At 35.6% G+C, this 27204-nt stretch overlaps 2 protein-coding genes across 4 annotated transcripts in view; both read left to right on the top strand.

Moving 5' to 3' along the window:
- Positions 1-49: 49 nt before the first annotated feature.
- LOC135734278 (uncharacterized) overlaps positions 50-27204 on the top strand; it is a 201258-nt gene continuing 174103 nt past the window's right edge. Inside the window, exons 1-18 of one of the 3 annotated variants that reach the window (XM_073813809.1) lie at positions 65-350; positions 972-1313; positions 1406-1762; positions 1957-2058; positions 7462-7557; positions 7740-7832; positions 8553-8627; positions 8891-9010; positions 10906-11001; positions 11462-11530; positions 11828-11956; positions 12267-12344; positions 12678-12758; positions 13591-13686; positions 14621-14719; positions 15842-15860; positions 15948-15999; positions 16097-17806. In XM_073813809.1, the coding sequence (XP_073669910.1) occupies positions 299-350; positions 972-1313; positions 1406-1762; positions 1957-2058; positions 7462-7557; positions 7740-7832; positions 8553-8627; positions 8891-9010; positions 10906-11001; positions 11462-11530; positions 11828-11956; positions 12267-12344; positions 12678-12758; positions 13591-13686; positions 14621-14719; positions 15842-15860; positions 15948-15999; positions 16097-16141 (2001 nt within the window). In that variant the 5' untranslated portion in view covers positions 65-298 and the 3' untranslated portion in view covers positions 16142-17806. Of the gene's footprint in view, positions 351-971; positions 1314-1405; positions 1763-1956; positions 2059-7443; positions 7558-7739; positions 7833-8552; positions 8628-8890; positions 9011-10905; positions 11002-11461; positions 11531-11827; positions 11957-12266; positions 12345-12677; positions 12759-13590; positions 13687-14620; positions 14720-15841; positions 15861-15947; positions 16000-16096; positions 17807-27204 lie in introns of those variants that run through there. The other 2 variants (XM_073813808.1, XM_065253207.2) reach the window with 2 other exon arrangements.
- Positions 19429-27204, top strand: part of LOC135768853 (uncharacterized) — a 61311-nt gene continuing 53535 nt past the window's right edge. The window contains exons 1-4 of the mRNA XM_073813806.1: positions 19429-19725; positions 20249-20593; positions 20683-21039; positions 22345-22446. Coding sequence (XP_073669907.1) covers positions 19674-19725; positions 20249-20593; positions 20683-21039; positions 22345-22446 — 856 coding nt within the window. The 5' untranslated portion in view covers positions 19429-19673. The remainder of the gene's footprint in view (positions 19726-20248; positions 20594-20682; positions 21040-22344; positions 22447-27204) is intronic.

Raw genomic sequence — 27204 nt, forward strand, 5'->3', positions numbered from 1 at the left:
ACATCTAAAATATATTTTCTTTCAGGTTGCTTAGCTTTCATTTGATAGTCAGATGATAAAGTTAACCTAGTGTGCTCAGTATGGACTTGTTTAGCGAAAAATGGATATAGAAATAAGTAAATCCTGGTCACATGACTGACCCAGCCCTTACCACACAATCAAAAGTGAAAGTAAACTAACTGAAAGTACAATGTGGTCTGCCGACATTTTATGATAATTACGATTTCTACATCAGAGAAACGTTTTTACGATTATTTATAGTAAACATGTATGGTTGATTTATCTTAGGGTATTTAAGATGCACGTGCTTTACTGTATTTTTATTTCAGCACTGCTGAAGATCGCTAATGGTATGTAATGTCTGTTTATCACAACTTCCTCAGGTATCTTTCTCTGTCTATATGTCAGTTGATATTTCAACAATTTTGTTTTTACATTAATGTTTTGAAGCATTACATTTCACTCTTCCGAGGTTAAAGGTTGCATTGCATTATACACCGTCTAACTGAAATTGAGGCAATAAGCTATGTAAAATCAGTATAATGCGATTTACTGTGATCTAATTTCTAATGATATGTGGGGTTAAATGTTGCTGTCAGCTCATTCTGGGAAGTTTGTGATTATGTAAAAAATGCAATTTTTTTAAATAAAGGATAAACCAATGGGACTTCCTGTCATTTACAGTAGCCTCCAGCATTTATCAGACACACCCAGTTCAGTCTCTTCTTATAATCTGATGATTTGAAGCTGGTGTGTGATGTAGACAGATAACATGTGAAATGCTGGGAGCTCCAGGACGGAAGAGAAGAACTGAATCAGGTGTACAGCTGATCCCAGTTTATCTACTTTAAACTGTAGAAACATCTAAAAGTGAAACAGAAACAAGTCTTTAATGAAATTAAATTTGTACAACAACCTGGTGTTATTTAAGCTTTATGTTTGTTCCACATTTTCACCCACATATGTTTTAGGTTTTACAGTGAAGGGTCCCTCAGGTTCTCTGGTTGTTCCTCTGGGAGGTTCAGTGGTTCTGCCCTGTTCTGTTGAGAGACCCTTACCACTGGAGGATCTGGAGGTGGATTGGAAAAGACCTGATACAGAGACTCTTGTTCATCTGTATGAAGGTGGAGATATTAGACCAGAGGCTCAACATCAGGATTATCATGATAGAGCTCATTTCTTTGCTGAAGACATTAAACATGGAAACTTCTCACTCCTGTTGAACAATCTGACAGCTGAAGATGAGGGACAATACACTTGTAAAGTTTACACCGGACAAGAGTCTGGAGAAACTGTGGTGGAAATTAAATATGGTGAGTAAGAATAAGACAAATTCACGTGAATAATTTAACAAAAAATTACATTCTATGTTGTGAATCTATTCTATTCTGTTAAATCCTTTCAGAGCGTTTGATTGTGTCAGGATCAAATAAGTCCATATCTGTGTATGCGGGTGAGGACGTAACACTGAGCTGCTCTGTGGACTCTCACATCAAACCTGAAGAGATTGAAGAGGTTTCATGGAAGAAAAGAGATAAAGATGATGAAATCCCGGTTCTGCTCTATCAAAGCAATGAAACTCTACCAGAATCATCAGATGAACAATTCGGAGACCGAGTTGAGTTCTTCACTGATGAAATCCACAGAGGAAACTTCTCTCTCAGACTGAAGAGAGTCAGAACTGAAGATAAAGGAGTTTACATCTGTCAAGTGTTTGCTGGAGAATTTTCAGCAAACACAACTGTAAAACTGGAGAGCCTGGGTGAGCCAACAAAAAACGACAGAAAAATATTTGGTGTAGGACTACACAATTTTAAAACCAAACTGAATGAAGTAATTAATGACCATGTCAATATTGGATACTGGTCTTCTATAAGAAACACTTATTAAACATATTAAGTCAGTCAAAGTGTACATTATATAACGTGTGTGTGTGTGTGTGTGTGTGTGTTACAGGTTTCTCTGGGTTGCACATATTGGTGTTGATTCTCTGTAGTCTTGCATGTGGATCTGCTCCTTTATTGAGCTCTCTCATCTTCTGTAGATCAAACAACATAGGTATGTCTTATTGTTATTTAGAAACACAAATGAACTGAACACAAATCTGAAAGTGTAATATTTTAAATACGATGACTGTGGGCGACAATCCGAAAATTTGTCGGCCGAGAGGCTCAGCAGGGGAAACTAATTAGCCTTTCGCCGAGCCCCGCCCCCCTTAGTTACTGTTGCTACTTCCGACAAACAAATGACCAGCGTGACAGATTGCCATGACGGAAAGGGATATACCCGTGTGTGTCAGTGACATTTTTTGGAGCAATACCGCCTCGCTTTCCTCCAGATCGAGGCAAAAGGGGTTACAGTATGCAGTGGAGGGATATATTCAAAATATAAAAATATGCAATGAAGGAGACACGACTGCTATCGAGGCTAATGCTTACCGGTCTCACGCAAGAAATGAGCACAGCCTTGTGGACCAGTCATGCTCTTGCACTGCCGAGTAAGTTATCTTTCATATGGTATAGTCTATTAATGTCTATTGGGAGTAGCTATTTTGTTAAAATACAAGGGTATGTTGGCTAGCTAAACCTACATGCAGTTTCAAAGCCATTCAAAGCTAACTTACATTTCTCTCTCTGTTGTTTTGAGGATAGCCGTTTTGAGAATCATAATGTTTTATTTATGGTGATAGATTTCACAAATAGGAAATTGTTTTGTCTTAAAAGTTTCAGGACAGATAATATAATAAATAAAACGTAATATAATAAAATTGCACAGCATTTACGGGATTGGGAAACTCAGGGGTAGGTTTTCCGTTCATAAAATGCTACATGAAAGATAAAAACAAATTATTTAAAGTTGATTGTTAAGGGCGCTATGGTCGACTTTGTCGTAAACTGACGAAAAATAAAGTTGGGGAGCTGAAAGTCCCAACACAACAGCAGCTAATGTAGCTAGCGTTAGCTAACATGTTAACTAATGTTGGCAAAATAACTCAATAAATTTAGCATAGAGAGTAGGTTAACATTCTGGCAATTATATTCATGGTAATCATAGCTTTGGTCCAATTTGTGTTCTTGCCTCTAGTTAGTAGATCTAGACCACACTGTAACTAGTTAGCTGTAAGCCTTACCTTTGTGCAGACGTATTTATGCTTCATAAATGTTCGACACATTTAACTGAATGGGGCAGTCCACAATGTTTTATCCATTGAATGGGCAGTCCACACTGTTTTATCCATAGTATGCACCGCTCACAAACGCTGCGGGCGTGAATGGTTGTCGGAGGTGCTCGCATAGTAACGGTTGCTGTGATGTGTGATTGGACAATGGCCGTTTTGTGGGAGGGGCCGGCGAAAGGTCAATTGCCAGACGCACTTCCTCAATAATAATGAATCCAAAGAGTTCGTTTTATAGATTTATTTGCGTGAGAAACAAACAAGGTTATGTATCCAATACATTCCATAATTATTTCACTTGCTTATGAAATCGTGTCCGAACAGCATTAGAATTGCGTTCTACAGCGGTCAACAAAAATAAAACTTTTCCAGTCACCCCCTCTCTCCAATCGTGAACCACGCACCACCTCTTCCGCCACCACCAGGTGCTTTAATTACCGTAAGTGATCAAAAAGGTGTTCAGAATAATAAACCCATTCCTGGCTCTTACAATGATGACTTTAGTTTTTGCCTGTCTGCCACAGTTCTTTGATGGCAAACATCTAACACCCATCACTATGTGTTCAACCAATCTTTCGAATAGGTCAAAAACTAGATCTGTACATATTCTGAAGTCAAAATTGTCACACTCCATGTCTCTACAATGTTCTGATTTAGAGATCTTGATCATAGGTAAATTCCAATCAGAAGTTATCATCCCTATACCCTGTTGCCTTTGAAGGTCAGAGCTCTTGATGTGTAAACTCTACAGGAAGTTGGGCAGTAAAGTTGATTCTGGACATCATAATTTACAAAGGTTTGGGTAATGAAGTTTAAAATCAGCTTGAATGGTTTAGAAAGTGAATTTTTGTTTAGAGCCCCTAAAAGTGCATGGCCCTGCTAAATGTGTTATGATTGAGGATGGCAGGTTAAGTGGTCATAAAAATGATCTTATTTGCATTGTAGCGTTTGGTTATTGTATTGTGGTGTTTCAGTAAAGTTTACCAGTAATTTTCTTTAGATTTTTATTATGTTTGGGTGTTTTTAAGTGGCGGCTGGTGCCTTCTTTTACGAAGTGGTAATAAAACAAAATATGTGTTCGGGGTGTCGTGTGTGTGTGGCTGGCCATGTCAAAATATTTGTTCAGTGTATCATGGGAATCTATGTGCATCACGTGTCATATCAAAATACGTGCCTGCTTCATACATGTGCATAGGGTTCATGATAAAAGAGTCACGTCTCGCAAGACATTAGGTGTGTTCGATCAGCAGCTGACTTGAAGCAGTGCATGCCGGTTGGTAATTTTGTCTGACTTGAGCTGGCGCTGATGGCATGTGATGGTGACGTATGGTATAAAAGCCGGTATGGTATACTGTCAGAGCGTTTCGAGAGCAGCCGCATGGAATTCTGATGACAACACAGCTCTTCATGATTGGTCGCCTCACTGATGACAATGATCACGTGTGTTTCATGTTTAATCCAACCTTCAGTTTCACTAATAAATTCCTGTATTTGACGGCTACGTATTCAACCCCTTTCCTTGACTGCAAGCGGCAAACCTAGCTGATCGGTCTGGAATAAAACATGAGAGAATATCTTTTATCATAAGCCCTTACAAAGCATCTGTAGCACATACAGTGAGGAAAATAAGTATTGGAACACGCTGCTATTTTGCAAGTTCTCCCACTTAGAAATCATGGAGGGGTTTGAAATTGTCATCGTAGGTGCATGTCCACTGTGAGAGACATAATAAAACAAAATCCAGAAATCACAATGTATGATTTTTTAACTATTTATTTGTATGATACAGCTGCAAATAAGTATTTAAACACCTGAGAAAGTCAATGTTAATATTTGGTACAGTAGTCTTTGTTTGCAATTACAGAGGTCAAACATTTCCTGTAGTTTTTCACCAGGAGGTTACACACACTGCAGGAGGGATTTTGGCCCACTCCTCCACACAGATCTTCTCTAGATCAGTCAGGTTTCTGGCCTGTCGCTGAGAAACATGGAGTTTGAGCTCCCTCCAAAGATTCTCTATTGGGTTTAGGTCTGGAGACTGGCTAGGCCACGTCAGGTTATCCTGGCTGTGTGGTTTGGGCCATTTTCAATGCTCTAACTGAGGGAAGGAGGTTGTTCCCTAAAATCTTGCAATACATGGCCCCGGTCATCCTCTTCTTAATACAGTGCAGTCGCCCTGTCCCATGTGCAGAAAAACACCCCCAAAGCATGATGCTACCACCCCCATGCTTCACAGTAGGGATGGTGTTCTTGGGATGGTACTCATCATTCTTCTTCTTCCTCCAAACATGTTTAGTGGAATTATGACCAAAGAGTTCTACTTTGGTCTCATCTGACCACATGACTTTCTCCCATGACTCCTCTGGATCATCCAAATGGTCATTAGCAAACTTAAGACGGGCCTGGACATGTGCTGGTTTAGGGTTATTATAGTAAACGAAAACTATCACGAAAACTGAAACTAGTAGTGAAAAAAACATTTTAGTTAACTGAAATAAAATAAAAAACGAAGGTTTATAAAAAAAAACTAAAACTAAACTATAACTAAAATGTGGACCTGCAAAACTAACTAAAACTAACTAAAATTTTGAAAACCAAACTTGCGTTTTCGTTTTTTAAATGTTATTGGATCAGCAGTTGAACATGGAGTCACTCATATTACCGGATCATAAGCAAATGTTCAGCAGGGGCACGTTCAATCTCACACCGGTGCGCAATGTTTTGCTACTGTTTCATGGTTGAACGACATGTTTCCTGGAAATGGTGTGCAACGGCGTGCAACAGGTTTTAGAAGCGTTTTCTCTTGTTTGGTGGGTGTGTCAGAAGTGTTGGGCCAATCAGCGGCAAGATGTATAAACACCACTTGGTAGTAAAGAGACAGCTCGTTCAATGCGTTCAAGTTGGAATGTTGTCTTTCATTCTGGACAGCAAGGTCAGTGACTGTAACATTGAGGGTATTTTACAGTATTAAACACACATTTATAAAATTTTTATCAGGCTTCAGAAACATTTAAAAAAGAACACAAAGAATGGCCTCTCAGCTACCGTAGTTGCAACTCTTGCGTCATCACAACAGGGTGTTCAATGCATCACCGTTTCAGTTTAATAAACATTGTGCAACGTTTTGTCGGGGCTGAACGCAGCCCAGATGTTGCTGAATCATTAATGACCAATAGGTGGCAGATGATTCTCTGAAGACGAAGCACTGCCGCATGGGCGGAGTGATCTGCTCGCAGCACACGAGAAGCCCCTGGTGAGGAGCAGAGAGTTCGGTCAGAATTGTGCAAATCACTCCGCCCATGCGGCAGTGCTTCGTCTTCAGAGAATATAGTTCTCAGTATGTATACTGTTAAAAGATCGCTGTGTCTCATATCACCTTGTTATTTGTACACGGTTTGACTATACAAATCACAACACATAAATAGGAAAATGATGGCGTTATTTTGTCACTTATTGGGAGCAGTATGCTAGCTAAAGCCACCCACTTCCAGTCTTTGTGCTAAGCTAAGCTAGCGGGGGCTGCGTCAGACAGAGTTACAGCACGCACGGAGATGAGAGAGGTATGTATGGACTTATCTAACTCTGGGGGATACGGTGAATAAGCTAAATTCCCAAAATGTGGGCGTGTTCCTTTAAGGGAAACACTTAAGGTGCTTTATGCAACCGGGCCCAGAATTCTAGCTGATAGACAGGTGTTCAAATACTTATATGCAGCTGTATCATACAAATAAATAGTTTTAAAAAATCATATATTATATCCTGTGATTTCTGGATTTTAGATTATGTCTCTCACAGTAGACATGCACCTAAGATGACAATTTCAGACCCCTCCATGATTTCTAAGTGGGAGAACTTGCAAAATAGCAGGGTGTTCAAATACTTATTTTCTTCAATGTATTTTTACATGACGTTCAATGCACATAAATTCACATGATGCACAGAAAACATACGTTGACATGACGATCCACACACAACGATGTTTTGGCGAGTTCATGATTCGTGCCTCCGCGGAAAAGAAGTCACGAGCCGCCACTGGTGCTTTTACATAATTATATAATATCATGATATGGTATTAAATTAATTGTAGCGATACAGCTTGTGTATGCTTTATTGAAAATGACGAAGATAAAAGACTACATAAAACAATAATATACTTATTTGAATATGTGTATGAATGTAGGTTCCCATCACTATTTTGACTGCACAATGCATGTTTGCTATAAAGTCTTAGAAGTGAGAATAAATGTTAACAGATATTACCTGTTTACGTTGCATCTTCCCTGCAGAGACCAGCTGCCCCGTGTGGTATCTTCATGTTTCTCTTGTCTTTTGTCCAAACATCTGTGTTTTCTTTGCCTTCATCGTCTGGGGTGTTATTGAGGGTAAGTATTAGGTCTTTCAATTAGTTTTGTAATAATATAAATCACAATATTAAGAATGTGTCAATGTAGTACTCATTATACATGTCAATGTGGTGTGGTATGACTGGATTCATCAACATGATAAAACAACACAGGTTGTGTCATACATTATGTTATGTAATGCATCATTGAATTGATTTCAGGATTTCTGAATGAGACCATCACTTGCAGTGCTCTTTATATTCTGAGGATCTTTATGTTGTTTTGGGCTGTGCCATATTTAAAGTATCTTCAAGGTATGTTTTCGTTTGAAAGCTTTTCATTTTTTTTCAAGCATATACAGTAAGTAACTGCATATTAAAGCTGCAATTCGAAACTTCTGCTTCTCTATTGCCATCTATGTTTGAAACAAAAAGTTGCAATTATATTTGTGGGGTAATTTTCTATACATGGGGTCAGTTGTGCTTTGGCACTGCTGCTCTGCGTGAAGATGAATCTACTAGTATTCACTGCATCAATACGGATCTGTCATTTGTATATCAACAGTTACAAATACATCTTACATGTCCTACTGTATATCTGAAGAAGTTTTCTGTACAAATAATATATCTGCTGTGTTAAAATGAAAACATAAATGTTTCAAAATTATCTAATTATCTAAATTAATAGTTGCTGCTTTAAAAGGTCAGCAGCAAAACAAGCTTATAGATTGCTGAGCTTCATGCTACAGCGTTTGACTGATGTGCAATGCAATGCTGGGGTTTTTCTGAAACCCTTATTGAGTCTTGAATTAAATCATTTGTGATTATATTTTCTTAACTAAATGAAACATGCCCTACCAGCTTCATGTAGTGGTTAACCACTTATGTACAGTTTCATGCAGTCCTAACTGAGCCAATGAAGGCAACAAATAAGAATACAGTTTAGTCAACTAGACAGCGCTGACAAAGAATTAAAAATTATGGCAGTGCTTTACAAAAGACTAATATGGTGTATTCAACACTTTCTGTTTACAGATAACCATCAAACATGGATTAAGTTTTCAAGTATACCAAGAGAATTATCTGTTTTTTCAATTATTGTTTATTCAGGTAAATCTACACAACATAAAGTCATTACTATGATATTATAGGTGCTATATGCTATAGTACATATTTTGATGACTTTGAAGAATTTCAGAAGTTTAAAAATAAATTATTTTAATTTAAAAAGTATTCCTAATTAAGTTGACATAATTTTAGAGTTTTTTTTATTATTATTGCATCTTGAATTTAAAGATTCTTCAAATATTTTGTGTTTCACCCCAGCCTAAGATCATTTCATTACCTGTTAAATGTTCATATTCCTTTTGCAGTTTTCTTTGCATGTGCCTGGAAAGAGCGTGCACACGACACAAGCATTGAAGCTCGTGTAGCTTTTGGAATTAGTTTTGGAATAGTGGTACTGCTGAGTCTCATTATCATCTTCATTAAATGTAAGACTTTCTAAATGACTTTTTCAAGTTTAAAATCCTGGCAGATAATGAAATCTGGTTGCAGCACATACACACACACACACACACACACACACACACACACACTTGACAGATAATCTTCTCTCAAATCTAAAACATTTTCACACTACACTACAGGATTTGAAAATCATAGTGTATCACACACTACAGGATATTATTAAGATTATTGTGCCAAAGCAAGGACTTCACGTCACCTCAGGGGAAGTGAATGTAAAGGAATGGAGATTGTTTTCAAAATTATTTACATTTGCAGCTTTCTTCACTTACCTGGTGTGATAAAAACCTAGGCGATCTCTCCTCAGCTCTTGTTTATGAGGCAACGATCCTGATATGTTTTAAGGACGCATTATTTAGGCAGTTGTGTTGTTTGATGTAGATGCGCGCAAATTTTAGCAGAAAATCAATCTCCTCCTCATGCAAGATGGGACAGTTTTAATAGGGTAGCCCAATTGGAAATGTTTACATTACTGATGGCTTTGGACAAATATGTCATTTAATGTTAAACTTACTGAGTGTCGATCTGAGGCACAGCTGATTCTCATTTAATGCGCATTGCACTGCAGTGCACTTGAATGAGGTTCCAACGGATCATTTATATTCTGAATAACTAATTGCGTGATAACGTGATGATATGATTGCAGTTATTTCAGAATGATGTCAAAAAAATTCAAGCATGTTATAGATAAAGTTAATTTTAGTTTAAGTTTAATGTTTCTCACCGCCCTAGTTCTGTTGCGCCTATTTGCCTACATGCGGGTGAACAACAATGCATGAATGATGAGCTTGCACCTTAAATTACTTTTATGGTTATTTTTTGTTATACAGATAATAGTAAAACATCATTCGAAACTATAAGTGGTGTACTTTTATTTGTGTACACTCATAATAAGAACAAAACAGCGTACTTCTTAATTTGCACTTCGAAGCCAATCAAGGTCCATGACCCGATTTTCTCTTAGATTTTTGGGAGGGGAAATTTGGGTAAATATAGGCCAATAATCCTGTAGTGTTAGGCCGGCATAAGATGTGAATTGTTCTGGATTTGGACATTGCAATATTTTATTACCTTTGGGCTTAAATAATAAGGCATTATTTCATGTAATGTTAAATGGTCCCTTATTGTATATTTAAATCCATGTATTGGATGATGTAATATGTTGTGATGGGCTAATATGTAATTGTGGGACATTCATTGGTGGGAATTGTATGCGGGATCTCATACTTTTATTAGTATTTGACAGCTCTCCTGATTTTCCCAAGTGGTTGATCTCCTCAGGGCCACATTATGTTGACCTTGGGACAATATTTTGACTACTTTTCATACGCACCTCTCGTTCTTCAGCTGTGCTGAGTTTTTGTTGATTCACTTTAATTTAACAACACACAAACAATTATATTTTTAAGCGTTGCCTGGTGTTTTTGCATTGGGTGTTTGAAGGAGCCCCATGTCTTCCACAACCACAAATACTTTTTCTGCAATGTATGTTATAAAGAGCCAACATCTGTTTTCCAGCTCTTACTGCCCAGCTTAAAGATAGCAGCCCCATGTGCCCAAATCAGTAGAGTTCAAATCAAAGCTTGTAAAGGTTGGGCTACAAATGACCGTGTCAGATATCTCTAAGATGCTAAAAACTAGCAGAAAATGTTAACATTAGCTCTCAGTATACAATGTAGAGAAAAGTAGACTATGAGAATTTTATTATTACCTGACTAAGTAAATGAGTCTTCAGTGTAAAGTATTTAACGTTGCAAGGAAGACTTATCCTTCCCCTTTCTCATAGATTTGACCAATCTAGGTAATATCTTGCATGCAGCTATATTTGTATTATGTTACTCACTACTGTTTTCTTTTTCAGATTTAAAAAAACAAAAAACCATTAGATGTTTGGTTGCTGTGCTGTCTATTATTCAAATCGGTCAGTTAGCATTGTCATTTGGACTTATAAATCTAGGTAGGTGACACCTATGTACAAATCCCTTTTATGTGTAATGTATTAACAGTATGGAACCAAAGCAACTAATAATATTAAAATAATAAAAATATCAACACATTCAACAGTGCTATAAATTATATAGTGTTCAAAGTTATTTTTTTCTATGAAAACTCAACCAATAATGTAGATTTAAGGTGATCATGATTTCATCAAGAATAAAATTCTCCTTTATAAACATCCTTGTAACAACATTCCTATCAATCAATCAGAGTTTGTCAGGATTAATGTTGGGTTTATTCTTATACACACCATCATGAATCTATAATTTCCTGCTGATGTTAGGGTTAGTTTATGGTTTGGAAAAAGTATATTTGATTGAACTGTTGTTCCAGGATCAACCTACAATGTTCATCCATAAAACACATCTTTCTTACTTTTTAATATGAAAATAATGGACCATAATGCTCTTTATTTTTAGCCATGTATTCTCAGTTTGTGGTCCACGTTGTACTGCTTTGTGTGCTTTCATTCATTTGTTTACTACAAGGTAAGTTCAATACACTCTTATATGTGTGTATCTAATCAAATAAATCCAGTAATATTTATACTTCTGTATATAATTAATTTGATCATTGTATGTAGTTATTTTAAATATTAAAGTATTGCATGAGAAAGAAAATAAATCACAGTGAACAAATTAGTTGATAGCTGATGGATCATGGTATAACATTAGATACTATATAAATGTTTACATGTAAATAGTTCAGCTGTGTCAGATCTGAGATCAGTTGTTTTATATGAACTACAATGTTGTAATGAATGCAGAATGCCATTTGTGTCACAGCTTTACAGATAACAGGGATGTTATCATTAAGACTCCAGGAAATCCTTCTATGGATAATATTAACAATAACACTCCTGGATATTCCTGTAGTGATCATTCTTCATCTAAGCATTTTGGAAGAACAGAAAGGTATACTTCTTATTTCACCAATTGTAATTTTAGTCATTATAAAAGTTTTTGATGTTCAATCAAGTAAATTTGTCACAGGACAGCTTAAATAGGATTTTTTTATTTATGCAATGCAAATATTTTAAGAAAAGTTCCTAGTGTTTCTCATGTATTACTATGCATTGTAGTCATGTATTCTAATGGTTTGTTATTCTTGATGTAACTTTAATAAGCCCAACTTTAGTTAGCCATGTAATAACTAATCATTTTAAAAGAGCTCATCACTGTGTTTATTTAAATGTATTATTTGTGTGCTGTCTTTGTTTAACAGATTTGTTGGGTTGGATCGGTGCCATTTTATTTATGGAAGTCCTGAAGATGATTGAATGCTTTGAACACATTGTGCACGGTATTATCCATATCTCAATTACCGTACTGATGCTTCCTAATAAGAGAGACTTTTTTGGCATTTTTGCTTTGATGGTCCTGTGGACAAATCTTATTGTGGTAGCTACTGTACATTTTCTTTCGTCTGCATGTTTTTCTCATACACTCATCTGAGAACTTTAATAACAAAGATCTTTGAGTAAAGCCAGATGTGCATTTCTATAAATCAGATAAAAGGTTGCAACACCTGGGTGTTTAAGGCCTTATTTAATTTAAATGTACATGTATTAAATTTGAGATTTGAGCCTTAAATCATCATTCTCTGCTCACCATTTGTACTTTTTTTTGCTCACAGAGGCCAGATCTTTAAGAGGAAATAGACAACAACCAATTGAAGCTGTGGTAGCTGATACAAGTCTACAAGGATCAAGTCCATGTAATTTCTCAATTCCTAAATATGAATGCTTGAAAATAAATCGTACATTTCATATACCATATATAAAAAAAAAAAAAAAATGAAGTCATCAAAATTTTTTGATGGGTTTCATATTGGCAGACCAAAAAATTCAAAATCAAACCATTGAAAATCTATGGAATTGCGCTTGCATGTGCACCTTGCATGTGTTTGTGAGCAGTAGCTGTGTTGTCACTTTGCCGTGACAGTTTTTATTTTAATTTTAAACACAATTATTTCAAATCTGTTTGCCAGACAAATGCTTTTGTTATGTTTAACTTAAAGTTATATTTTCATTGTTTTAAGAAATATTAAATTATTTTGATACACAGTAAATTCATGAGGATAACATATTTACACACTCTTTTCATTTTCCTATAACACTATAGATAATCATATTTTATATACAAAAATAATCCTATGGCCTCACATGTGCATTATCTGTTATTTTGGTTCTGTTTAATTAAGAGGATTCATTTGGATTTTTATTGTAAGCCTTATATGAAAGAAAAATATTTTAGATTTAATGTGAAATATTTATAGCTCCCATTTTCTCAGATCTTTAAAAATCATTTAAAATCATTCAGCAGAATTGCACAGATTTTGCCCATTTTTTTCTGCATAAAAAGCAAAAAAATTCTACATACTCCAAAACATTTAACAAATAAAAAGTGACTTTGTGGCATAGCTTTGCGTGAGGAACTGGACAAAGGTTGCTTCACATTTGAGATAAAACCAGGTTTCATTACAAAATTAATGCAACTTTTTGATTGATTGATTGATGTAATTTTTTTTTTGTATGTCTGTGTTATAGGGCTTCTCTGCAATTTAGTAATGTACATGTTTGGAGCAGTTGGTGTGGTCTTGTTGAGTTCTGTTGCCCTGATGGTAGAACTTATTCTGAAAGCAAGTAAGTGAAAACATCATATGGTTTTTGAGGTAGGGAAAGCAGGCACAGTTGCAACATAGTTTATTTCTCCAATCAAGAATTAGCTAGATTTATGAAACTCATACAGCACATGCTTAGTTAGCCCCTCCTCTATTCTGGAAGAATGTTGAACATTCCTCTTTAAAAAAGTATGTTTCTAGCTAAAGAAGAATTTTTGTTTAAAGTATTGTTTAAACATTAAAGTAATGTTTAAAGTGTTTGTGTAAAGCATTATAAAATCATATAATTTCAATGAGCATTCTCTTAGCTTCTGAAAGGCATAGCTTATCATGACTGTTGGTGTACGGACAGTTGCAATCGTCCCAATATGCTATTGCAACTGTCTCTGTAAAACTTGTCATGATAACATAATACATTTTTAATGTAATTGATTAATAAAGAACTCTTTTGATAGACAGGTGCCCATGTGGACATTTGAATTTGTCTATTCAACTATTAGTTGTATGTATAATATCATATTTAAGTATGCAACAGCGGTGTGGTTTATATGTAGGTTTAATCCATTAAAGTTTGGCTTCTGTTACAAACACTCTCTGTGAAACTGAAGAAAAGGCAAGACGTATAAGTAAAGACATGTATACACTGTCAAAAATAAAGGTACAAAGCTGATACTAGGGCAGTACCCTTTTAAAAGGTCCTAATATTTACCATTTAGGTGCAAATATGCCCCGTTTAGGTACCAATATATTTCTTTAAACTACCAATATGTACCTTTGAAGTACTAATATGCACTCTTTGGGTACAAAGGTATACCTTTTTGAAAGGGTACTGTCCCAGTGACAGCATTTGTACCTTTATTTTTTGAGAGTGTACAGATACAATCACGATTTGCATTATTATAAATGTCATAAATGTTATACCACATTGTTTTTGGATTGTGCTTTTAAATTCGTAGGAAATGGTGAGCGTGTGATGAATGATCTGAGAGTCATCGTCTTTCCTTCTGAGTCTGTTTTTGCCTTCTATTGGGTAGTTTTACTCATGCATGCTTTCTGTAAGTATCTTTATTTTATTAAAGCATGACTTCTGCAGTTAAAACTGTAAATATGATTGCACTGATTCATTTATTGTAGTGACTGTCTGTTATCCACTTGTTATGACTACTGGAGGCCTTTAATTACTTTAATATCACATTTATTAACATTAGTTAATGCATTAGGTAACACAAACCAATAATGGACAATATTTTTTGTTAATGTTAGTTCATTGTGCATTAACTAATGTTAAGAGTTACAACATTTAATTTTAAAAATGTATAAATAAATGCTGTAGAAGAATAGTTTATTGTTAGTTAACTTTAGTTAATGCATTAGCTAACATGAACTGACTAAATAGTTCATTTAGGTTAGGTTAATTCATTAAATAATAGAGCCTTATTATAAAGTGTTACCCAAACTTCTTAAGCATTGTAACAATTCCATTTTCCATTATGACGAGTTTAGGTCGATTCTTGTTTCTGGATTTGACTTTTAGAATGTTTAAAAATTAAAGAAAATCAAAACATTGCAAATTATTTTTTGTGTACGTCACCTACGCGTACAATGTACGCAGGGTTTCAAAGATCTGACGTGAAAAAACTATACTTTTTTACGCTTTTAAAGACTATACTCCGGTTTTAATAGTATGGTCTGCTGGAAGTACACAAAGGAAATTGTGTCACATGCACTGTAGGCGGACCCTTGCATATGCGTAAAATATTGACCATACTTCGGCCTTTAGACCACATACTTGTTAAATATTATTTTTGCTGTAAAGTGTGCACACAAATTTATCTATAGATGTGAAACATAGACATAGGGCCAAAAGAAAATAAAGAAGGTAGCGCCCTCCCTATACACAATGTCACCCCCATTTGTGGTCTTCAGTACTTTTCAAATATCTCCAGCCTGCAATCTCCTGTCTACTGATTATATATTGTTTTAGTTAAATATGTCACTTACTGCATGTTTGTCCTGCTCATGTGCGGAGCTTCCTCTCACCAATGTTGCAATTCTGCAAACGCAAAGTCCTATTAAAGCTGATGTGTTAGCATGGATTGATTAAATGTTTTTGACATTATGGAGTCAATTTGACAATGATAAATAATTTTTTTCTGTAATCCTTTCTGTTCCTATAGGGAAAATTGTTAAGACTGAGTAAGTTCAGATTTTTATAAGCATTTTTTTTTTTATTAGAATTATGCAGACATCATTAACTTTATATGAATTCTGTTTCACATACAGATCGCTACACAATCAAAATAACTCTTCTCAAAGACACAGACGTGATCAAAGGGTAACAATTACTCAATATTTGATCTCCTCCAGTATTACTCATGACATCTTAAAGTTTTGTCAATGTATACAGTAACAAAATATTTTTTTAAACACAGGACTCAGAAGAGCCAAATGAAATGGCGACACTGCACGGCACGTGATACCGAAGTTTCACAGACACATTAATGAGGAACAGACTCGTTTTTCCTTTAACTGTTTGCTTTCTCTGTAAAAGTATGAATAGTCATAGCTTACTTCTAAGCAAACGAGTTGAAAGTGAGGACTGATCTACATCTGTAAAGCAGGTGTTTTGGTACTGTTTTATTGTCAGCTAATTCTATATTTGCCAAATCATTTCAAATGTAAACTGTGCTTTTTTACTGTTGTTTATATAACAGCTCCACTATCAAACAGATATAGTTTGTAAATGTGCACACACCGCTGTTTACCATGATGAGTATTTTAAACAAACAGAGAGGCACATTAGCCCAAAGTATCCGTTTGCATATGCTTGAAACATTGCATTTACAAGTATATTTTATTTGATCATTTGTGTGCGCACACAGGTGCTTGACTGTAGCATAATTGCAGTCAGCTTTTTACTTTGTATGGTCTTAATACTATTTCAAGATTAAGTTTGGTGTAAAGTTTGTTTACAAATAGAATATGTGATGTACTTGAATTTAAGAATTTCCGTTTAAGATTATAAACTCTAATAATAACTCATTGAAGAACAATAGGGTCCTCGCACTTGGTGCTTGGGCCCTAAAAAGTAGAACGTTTCAGAATGTGACGAGCTGAATGAAAAGTATAAAGAGAAAGTAAAGAGATTCTTTATGATACCAAGAATGAGAGCACTAGAAAACAGGGTTCCCACGGGTCCTTGAAATCGTTGAAAGTTTGTGAATATGGGGGGAAAAAAGCAAGGGAAGTTTTTGATAATACATGCATAGATACAGGTGATTGAAAGTGCTTGAATCTATTTTATGCTAGAAGTTTTCTGGAAAAAATCCATATTATTCCCTGTGTAGTGTAGGATAATATTATAAACTGTTCACTTTAAATGCTTATATCTTTTTTTATGCGAATGTTGATTCATACCAAAATGCTTTTTTGCATTTGTGTTTGGCACATAAAAACGTCTCGGGTTACATATGTAACTGTTGTTCCCTGAGAAGGGAACGAGGATCTGCGAGGCTTGCCGTCTTTGGCTATATTTTAGCGATATACTTCCTGGCTCCTGCATCACCCTGTCTTTGTTGTTAAGCCTCACCATTGGTTGAATTTGATATACACATTCAGACGCACTTACCCCTGGAGGCGTCCCCAAAGTGTCACCGCAGTGACGCAGCGCGAGTTCCCTCGAAAGGGAACTGTAACAATATCTTTTTTAATTGTAACACGATGTTCCCTTGCTCTCACTTGAAATGTGTCCCTGGCACATTTTGTCCTTGAATTTGAGGGTATTGGACCTGGAAAGTCCTTAAAAGGTCCTTGAATTTGAAGTTAACTAAGGTGTGGGAACCCTGTAGAAAAAGGAGAAAAGAATAATTCTGGAATATATGCAATTCAGAAACAACAATATAAACCTTATTGTAAAGTGTTACCAATATATTACTTTTTCATCTGTATTACAAAAATCAGTTAGCCTTCATGTTATGACATATTTTTTTAATGAAGGAATATTTTACAGGTTAATAAACTGACAGAAGGATGGAACTTTGTTATATTTTTATTTTTTTGTAGATATCCTTTTAGATATATGGTTTGTATTATATTTACATGCTTTTTTAACACCGTTTAAATAAAGTGAGAAAATATAACATATCCCTCATGTTGTATAGTCTGCTTAAAATCATCCTCACTGAAATCCTCTGTGAACTTATTGACCAAAAGTGTATTTCTTGACCAGAGCCAATTTAAAAGTGAAAGTTGCCTGCCAGTGATGTAAACTGTCAGAACAAAAATAATGGTTATAAAATTATTTTGTCTAACTAAGATGATGCTTTTTTCCAACTTTCTTTTTATGTCAGTCCTAATGATTGCTGATGGGGAGTGATAAGGAAGTGAAGGAACGTATACTGTACGTCATTGAATTGCAGCATTGATCATAAAAATTCATAAACGCCTGTTCCTTGAATTATAAATTATGACTATTTATTTTATGCAATAGACCTGAATATAAAAATGTGAATATAAATTTTAAGGCAAATAAAGTGATTACAGAAATGTTGTTTTAACCAAAACTCTGATCAGTGAAAATATGACCTGTTTTAAATTTGTACAGAAAAATAGATGTATGCTATTAAAGGATTATGATCATTTATTTCAATGTTGTTTTCCACATCATGCCACTTTCATTTATTGTCTAAAATCCATTTTTCTTATACTGGAAAGTTATCTGCTTAAGTTGTTAAACTCTTATTGAGAACACATCAAACTTTGGCCTTTGTCTAATCAAAACACATTTCTCATAAGTTTCCATCAGGTATTTATTACTGCTAATATTTATATTAGCAGTAATAAATTAGTAAAAATATATAAATAATATAAAGGCAAGTGTTTTCAGCTTAGATTATACCAAAATGATTTTCTCTGTAACACACTCATGCAGACTGACAGCCAGGGCCCGTATTCATGAAACGTTTTAGCGCAATAAGTTGCTATTGACAAAATTCTTTAAAATGTTGGCGTTAAAATAAAAAAAAAATTCTAGTAAGGAAAGGAGTAATTCAGAAAACATCTTAACCTTTAAAAAAGCTCTTAAGGTCCAAAATTGTTAGGAGTATTGACAGGGACGTTTAAGAGGCTTACCCATGAAAGTGGACAAAACACAAAGAGGGAGACAAAAAGGTATACAATCATGACAGTAAGTTAATAAGACATACATTAGATCATGCAGCGATTAGAGACATGCTAACATTCAAAAACAGATCGTAGGTCATTTTATTTCTACATTACTGTATGTTAATGACAACTTCTCTTAGTCTGGAAAATCTAAATCAGTTATTATGACATAAAGTGACAAGCACTGGAAGATTAAATATTTATGCTTCAGTCCACTAGATGGCAGCCGTTCTGTATTTTTAAAATGAACACTTAACAAACAGATAAAGTCCAAAACAGACAATTACAAAGATAAAGTTTAATATATAATATAATCATTTATGAATGCAGTAAACAGCAGTAAACAGTTATACGGTAAAACTTTATGTGATGGTAAAACATACCACCGTGCTGTATAAATAGTATTAAAAATAATGCAGTTGCCCACATCATAGTTTTTTAAGTGATTCAGCTATGTTGCGATAATGTACATTATTTTATATTAATGATGTTTGCATCACTATAAGCTTAAAATTAAGATACGCACGATAGCAAATTCTTATAACATGAAAAACTTTTATTATGACAATGGAATATAACTCGCTGGTCATATGATAAAGCTAACGTACTGGGCTCAGTACGCTTATTCTAGTGCGCAATTTCCTTCAAATAAATATTTCCTTATCACATTGACCCAACCCTAATTTTAAAACGAAAGGACAAAAACCAAAACGAAAGTAAATGTTCCTCTGCCGCCATTTTACGAACATGATCGTCCGTCAGCAGCACTGATGTCTGCGAGAATTTATACAGTAGGCCTGGACATGGTTTTTTTGTTTGTTTGTTATTAATTGTCTATATCTGAAGATGTACCTGCTTAAGTTTCTTTTACTGTCAGTACCGCTGATGATCGCTGATGGTGAGTGATCCATTTATTTACTGCGCTCTCTCTCTGTCTGTCTGTCTCTCTCTCTCTCTCTCTCTCTCTCTCTCTCTCTCTCTGACTCTATAGTTTTCTAATTAATCTATTTTCTTATTTTAATATTTTAGAATATCTAAGATTTTTGAGATGTGTAAGCCCTATGACAAATGATACCGTAGAATATAATATAAAAAAATAAGTGGCTGAATTGCATATCCAAAAGCTGTCACTAGGGTTGTACCCTTTTACAAAGTACACCTCTAACTATAGCATTTGAGTACTGTACCATTGGTAAACCTATTATGTGTATACATATCTGTACCTAAATGTTGCATACAGTATTAGGACCTTTTATATGGTATCGTCCCAGTGACAGACAGATTTTTTTCTAACAAAAGAAAAAAATACTTACAATCAAAGAAGAAATTGTAATCTCTTTTCAGATCAGTGACGAATGTGTGCTGTCTGTTATTCCTTATGTTATCACTATTATTTAATAAATACAGATTAATGTTTTTAGGGTTTACAGTGAAGGGTTCTTCAGGTCCTCTGGTTGTTCCTCTGGGAGGTTCAGTGGTTCTTCCCTGTTCTGTTGATTCACTCTTACCACTGAAAGGTCTGGAGGTGGAATGGAGAAGATCAGACTCACAGACTCTCATTCATCTGTATCAAGATGAAGATATTAGACCAGAGGTTCAACATCAGGATTATCATGATAGAGCTCATTTCTTCACTGAAGACATTAAACATGGAAACTTCTCCCTACTGTTGAACAATCTGACAGCTGAAGATGAGGGACAATACACATGTAAAGTTTACTCTGGACAAGAGTCTGGAGAAACTGGGGTGGAAATTAAACATGTTGGTATGTTTGATTACATAAGTCTCTGTGTAATGCTTAAAATTGTTGAAGGAAAAATATTTTACTATTTAATTCATTTTTTTTTTTTTCAGAGCGTTTGATAGTATCCGGATCAAGTCGCTCCATATCTGCATCTGTGGGTGGTGATGTCACTCTGAACTGCTCTGTGAACTCTCACATCAAACCTGAAGAGATTGAAGAGGTTTCATGGAAGAAAAGAGATAAAGATGAAGAAATCCTGGTTCTTCTCTATCAAAACAATAAAACTCAATCAGAGGCATCAGATGAGCGATACAGAGACAGAGTTGAGTTCTTCACTGATGAAATCCACAGAGGAAACTTCTCTCTCAGACTGAAGGGAGTCAGAACTGAAGATAAAGGAGTTTACATCTGTCAAGTGTTTGCTGGGGAACTATCAGCCAACACAACTGTAATATTGCAACAACTGGGTGAGTGAATAGATGAAGAAGACAAAATACTTGAAAAGTTCAAGTAACACATGAGTTCCATTAGGATGTAATAAATATTAAGTCATTATTTCCAAAATGTACACCAAATTTAAGTCTAGATATTTTTATAAGCATCCTGAAAAGTATGTAGTTTTTTAAAATAATATAAATATCGACATTGCAAGAAAATGCAGATATGTAGACAATAATGTAACAATATTAGGACTGTGTCAGGTCATGTTAGTAAAAACATATTGACGAATATTTACACTGTTTTTTCAAATACACAATAAGCAGATAAACTGGGAGTAAAAAGTGGCCCTGGACTTTCTCACCCAAAGCGGCCCACCACACCTTGCTGGCAACACACCATAGCACACTGGCCCAACATAAATGCTACTTACACTTATATAAAATAATGCATTTGAATTATCTGCCAATGACAACATGAGCACATGAAATTAAACTTTAGATTTTTTTACTCCAATGTCACCTTAGGGGCTCGGTAGTCTTGCATATGTAGTTCACTCCAAAATAGGCCAGGGGTATTTGTACATTGTCACCCAACTTCTGCTGCTTGATCATTAGTGAACACTGACACCACTTTCCTGTTTAAGTAAATTTCTGTCATTGCTCTCTCTGCATAGCAGATGGTGACTCAATCGGAGGTGGTACATGGTAATTTTGTTTAGATTTTATTAAGGTTGCCATTTAAAATGTTTGAAACCGCTGCTCTAAAGTTTAGCAGCATATTTTATGTTTCACAATATTTTGTTCACTGTGTGACTACTCATGTATTGACATTCAGTGTGTAAATAATTCTGTTATTTATAGAGAGCCACAAGGACTTAGCATTTTAGCACTTCCGCTTCAATCATCCCAAAATCATTGGGTTTTCTTTGGTTAAACGGCTCAAATAAGACCTTATGTTAACATAAGCCCAAGATATTTTCAAAGTTAGGTTAGCTTCTAGTAAACACATAGACTTTGTTTTCTGGTATGTGAATTAAGTACTTTTTGCCTTCTATTCAGGGTAGGCAAGGAGAGTCAAATCTGCTACCGTGGTTCATAATGGTCGTATAAGTTGCATCTTACACAACAATTACAAAGTTTAAAAACGTTGTTCATAGAGTATAATTTTTGCAATAATCCAAGAGTCTATGGGAAAAATGAATGGGCTTTTTGGGGAGGGATCCAGAGTCCTGCTAACTTCCGGGTCGGCCTACAAAAATGCATAATTCTTGCAACACTCTATTTCTACATCCTATGTACAGTAACTGGTTTGTGTGTGTGTTTATGTCACAGGTTTCTCAGTTTTACACATATTGGTGTTGATTCTCTGTATTGCTGCATGTGGATCTGCTCTTCTGTTCTGCTCTCTCATCTACTGCAGATCAAACAATACAGGTATGTTTACAATAAATAAATTCTTTAGTTCAGAGAGTAATTCAGGACTTGACAATGTCGAGACAAATTTAAAAAAAAAAAGTCAAATTAACCTCTGTGAGGGCCGTTTCTAGACATAAAGCTCTACTGGGGCACATGCCCACCCCATATTTGTATTTTGTATGTTTTTTTTCAAGAATATTTTAACATTTCAAGAAACCAGTCATTATATGACTGCAACAAAAATAATCTCCGTTATAGTTACTGCCAATGGTTTATGTAGTGTCCTAGAGCTAGTGAACTTAAATACTAATTTTATAACTGAAAATACAGAACAGCACACGACACATAGAGACAGAGCGCCGATATGCAAATTTGAAAACCACGCCCACCGGGGGGGGAAACAAACCAACCGTCTCCATTGACTTTGTATTGCGAGAGGCTGCCTCCTTGTCATTTCTGGCTTATAACAAAAAACAGAATAATGCCTAAAAACTGCTGTGTGACAATATGTACAGCTAACAAGCCAAAGAACCCAGAAATAAGTTTTTATAAGCTGTCGAGCTGTAAAACCCAGCTTTTAAGGAGAATAAAGTGGATCGCCGACTACGTTTCCCCCTAGTGGACGCAGTTCTACTAATAGAAGTACTATGAAAAGTTGCCTGTTTCCACTTTTGTTTCTTTAAACGCTCGTTTTATGAGGTCGACAGCTTAAAAAAAACTTATTTCTGGGTTTTTTGGCTTTCTAGCTGTACACCTTGTCACACAGCAGCTTTTATGTATTATTCTGTTTTTAATTTTAATCTGTAAATAAGTTTTTATAAGCTGTCGACCCCAAAAACGAGCGTTTAAAGACACAAAAATGGAAACAGGCAACTTTATATAGTAATACTATTAGTAGAACTGCGTCCAATAGGGGGAAACGTAGTCGGCGATCCACTTTATTCTCCTTAAAGACAGGGTTTTACGGCTCGACAGCCTATTAAAAACTTATTTCTGGGTTCTTTGGCTTGTTAGCTGTACATATTGTCACACAGCAGTTTTTAGGCATTATTCTGTTTTTTGTTATAAGCCAGAAATGACAAGGAGGCAGCCTCTCGCAATACAAAGTCAATGGAGACGGTTGGATTGTTTTCCCCCCCGGTGGGCGTGGTTTTCAGGTTATGACGCGCGGCGCTCTGTCTCTATTTGTGTGGATTTTCTTAGCAACAGTGCATTCTATAGACTAAAACTAAAACAAACGTTTGTCTTTATAAAAGGTCTGTCGCATTTCATTAAGCTTGAGTTGGCTCGCGAGATTTTGCAATTGAGACAGTCCTTAAAATAGTCAACTCCCTGATCAGTGCCCAGACTACTAAACAAGGGAGCTGATTAAAGGCACGCCGTACTTTCTTAACTCCCTCAAACTCATCATCTCTCATTTCTGCTTCCCTTTCCCTGCTTTGCAAAACATTTCTGATGTCCATCTACAGGAGCCAATAGTGATTGAGTCAAAATAATATTAAGATTATTATTTAGAGACTTACTTTAGTTTTGTCATGCTTTCATATAAAGCTAACTCAATCGCGTGTTGTCAAGAAGAAAGAATGGAAACACAGACACAGGATTTCTACATGTATGTGTCAGTGCTACTGCGTCAATTACAGTAGGTAACTACGTTGCATATACAGTGCCCAGCATAAATGAGTACACCCCCTTTGAAAATTAAGATTTTTCTACATTTGGTACTAAATATGAGACCAATTTGCTGTATTTTTACACACCAGTTTTATAAAACATTTATGTTTCTTAACATAAGAGTGAAAGTCAATTACCACCTTAAGGATACGAAAAATAACATATTTAAATCAAATGAGGTGATGCAAAAATGAGTACACCCTACAAAAATAATAAAAATATTTTTATATAAATCTAATATTTTGTATGGCCTCCATTCTTTTATTAAAAACAGCACTAATTCTTCTAGACATTGAATAAACAAGTTGACAACAGTTACATCTTTTATTCTCCATTCTTGAACAAGGACCTCTTTCAGATCCTGGATGGAAAATGACGTTCTGCTTGTCTTTTTAGATTCCCCATACCTCAACCTGGATTGAGGTCTGAATCACTTTAACCCTGTGCTTCTTCTAAAATGAATTAGTGACCTTAGATGTGTGTTTTGGGTCACAATCATGTTAAAAGATTGCCCGGTGACCAACAGCACAGAGTGATGGTAGCAACTTCTCTTTAAGTATTTCACAGTACATCTGTGTAGTGTGTGAAAAATTGATTTTATTTCTCATGTCTTGAGACATTTCTTTACCATGTGGTGCTATTCTGTCACCATCACATGAGAGTGGATTTTCTCTCTTAAATTCCATCCTCAATTGCCAGTTATCCTGTGGCCACCTGTGTGATGATTCATTATATTCATAATTTTCTAGTGAATTCGTGTTAATTACACTTTATTTAATTTTTTTGCTAACCTTTTTCATCAGGGTGTACTCATTTTTGCATCACCCCATTTGATTTAAATTAGTTATTTTTGTGTCCTAAAGATGGTCAATGACTTTAACTCTTTTGTTAATAAAAAAAAAATGTTTAAAAAAACTGTTTTGTAAAAAAGAAAGCAAATTGGTCTCATATTTACTAACAAATGGAGAAAAATCTTAATTTTCAAAGGGGAAGTACTCATTTATGCTGTGCACTGTAGATCGTTTTTTGCAACAATTATCAATAAAAATGAATACACTGGCAAGTAAACTGCTAAAACTTAAACTTGAGATTTACACTGGGGCATAAGCCCTAGTAAAAGGTAGACCCAATCGATGTCTATGACCTCTATGATTCCAAATCTGCACTTCTGATAAACAAAATATATAACTAGGGATGTTAACAATTAATCGATCTTCGATTAATTGTCGATAAGAATTAAATCGATAAAACTTAACGATTGTCGATTGTCGAAAAAGCAAGCACGTGTGTCTGGCGCCTGCGCAAAGCACATACACAGCTGGTGAAAAAAACTAACCAAGCGCGAAGAAGTTAAACTAGCCATGAACACAACGGTGCTCGATGCCAAACACACACTTGGGCTTTTTAACCTCATTCGATTCGAGACGAGGCTGGCTGCTAACGCAACGAAATGGCATCCGCGGTGGATCTGAGAGAGTCCGATGCCGAAAATCTAAACACAGTTAGGATACTGAAACCAAAGACTGTGCTTTACACAGGGAAGGAGACCAGAAGCCGTGTTTAATAAACAGATTAAATAAAATGTAAAATTTTAATCGTTACACTCTGAACGCCCGCAACATATATCATTGATCATCATTATTGACTGCCTGAGGCGCTACACGCTAAACACTGTTGCGGGTTTTCTAAAGGAAGTCTTCATAATATAAGCATCTTTGCTGAAAGTACGCCGCAGGTCTAAAGCTGAGGTGACGAGTCAAGTGCCCTTCGTGTGCTTCTTGGACATAATTACAACAAGCGGTGTATCAATGACTCCGAAAGCTTGGTGAACAACTAGAAAAATAACACTTGATGATAATGAAACTTTTATTTTGTCATGGACAAAATCCGACTTTTATCGGAAACTTTTATCCGACTGTGCGGAGTGCCCGTTATGAGGCGGAGTTTACTGTGTCTAATAGTCATTATATTTCATTACGAGATTAAATTGATGATTTTTATCAAAACACCAACTACATTGACTCATTTTACAATCCAACTAGCATGTTATTTAGACAAAATAAAACATTTAAAATCACGTGAGGAAGCTGGGTTTTTTTTGCCACTGCTGTAATGGCTTTTTGCACTATTACTGTTAATGATTATTTGATAATGCAAGCACTGTAAATCTGCTAATTGTCTGCTAATTGTCTTAGCCAGTGTGCACAGTTATTAAGATTCATCTGGTTTGGAATCGGTAAATGGTGTTTGGAAAAAGACTGTGATCAAAAATTCAATGTAGCTACCTAATAACTCTGCCCACACTGTATTTTATTCCAGTGTTATCCCCATAATTTTGCAAACAGCCGTTGGTCTATCACTTTTGTTGTTGACTAAGTTTTATTAAGGGGATATCTAACGACAGTGTTTTAAAAGCAGTTCTGCTTCCTCCAGGTCCACTCGCTCTACCTCGATCGTCTCTAATTACTTTTTGGACAAATGTCAAATAAAAAATAACCAATGGGCTGCTGATTATGTGTCTCATGGGCCAGTCTGTCTGGAAAAAAAAACATCTTACACTAACTTTTTTGAAAAATGCTTTAAACCGCCACCGTGCCTTGCAGCACCATCAATGAATTAAGCAAAAGAAAAGATAGAAAGAAATGGGCAGCAATGCTTGATGTACAGGTATGAGTGTTATGGGCTGGTCAGACAAAATAAGTATGAGATGTATCGGCCCAAAAAGTATGTCGGCCCACCAGGAAATTGCCCGGTTGGACCCTGCTCCCAGGATGATGTAAATGAAATGCAGATCTGCAACTTCTTTTAACTTGTTGAACTGCAGATGTGCACTGAGCCAGCCATCTGTAACTTCATACTACAAAGTCTTAATACACAGGGCATCTCTGAAGACATACTGTACAGTATGGTGCTCACGGGCCGCTGCTATGATGGGCCAATACAAAGGAGCAGCCACACTCTTTCATGATTTCAATATTAACCCTAACCTGACAGTTATTCACTGTATGAATCACAAGCTAAATGTCCGGTCCATGATCAGATTATTTTTTAGCCAAGTGGATTTTGCATGCAACCTAAAAAATGAAACATAAATTCATCTGT

Source organism: Paramisgurnus dabryanus, chromosome 3 (assembly GCF_030506205.2).
Source record: "Paramisgurnus dabryanus chromosome 3, PD_genome_1.1, whole genome shotgun sequence".
Classification (NCBI taxonomy): domain Eukaryota; kingdom Metazoa; phylum Chordata; class Actinopteri; order Cypriniformes; family Cobitidae; genus Paramisgurnus; species Paramisgurnus dabryanus.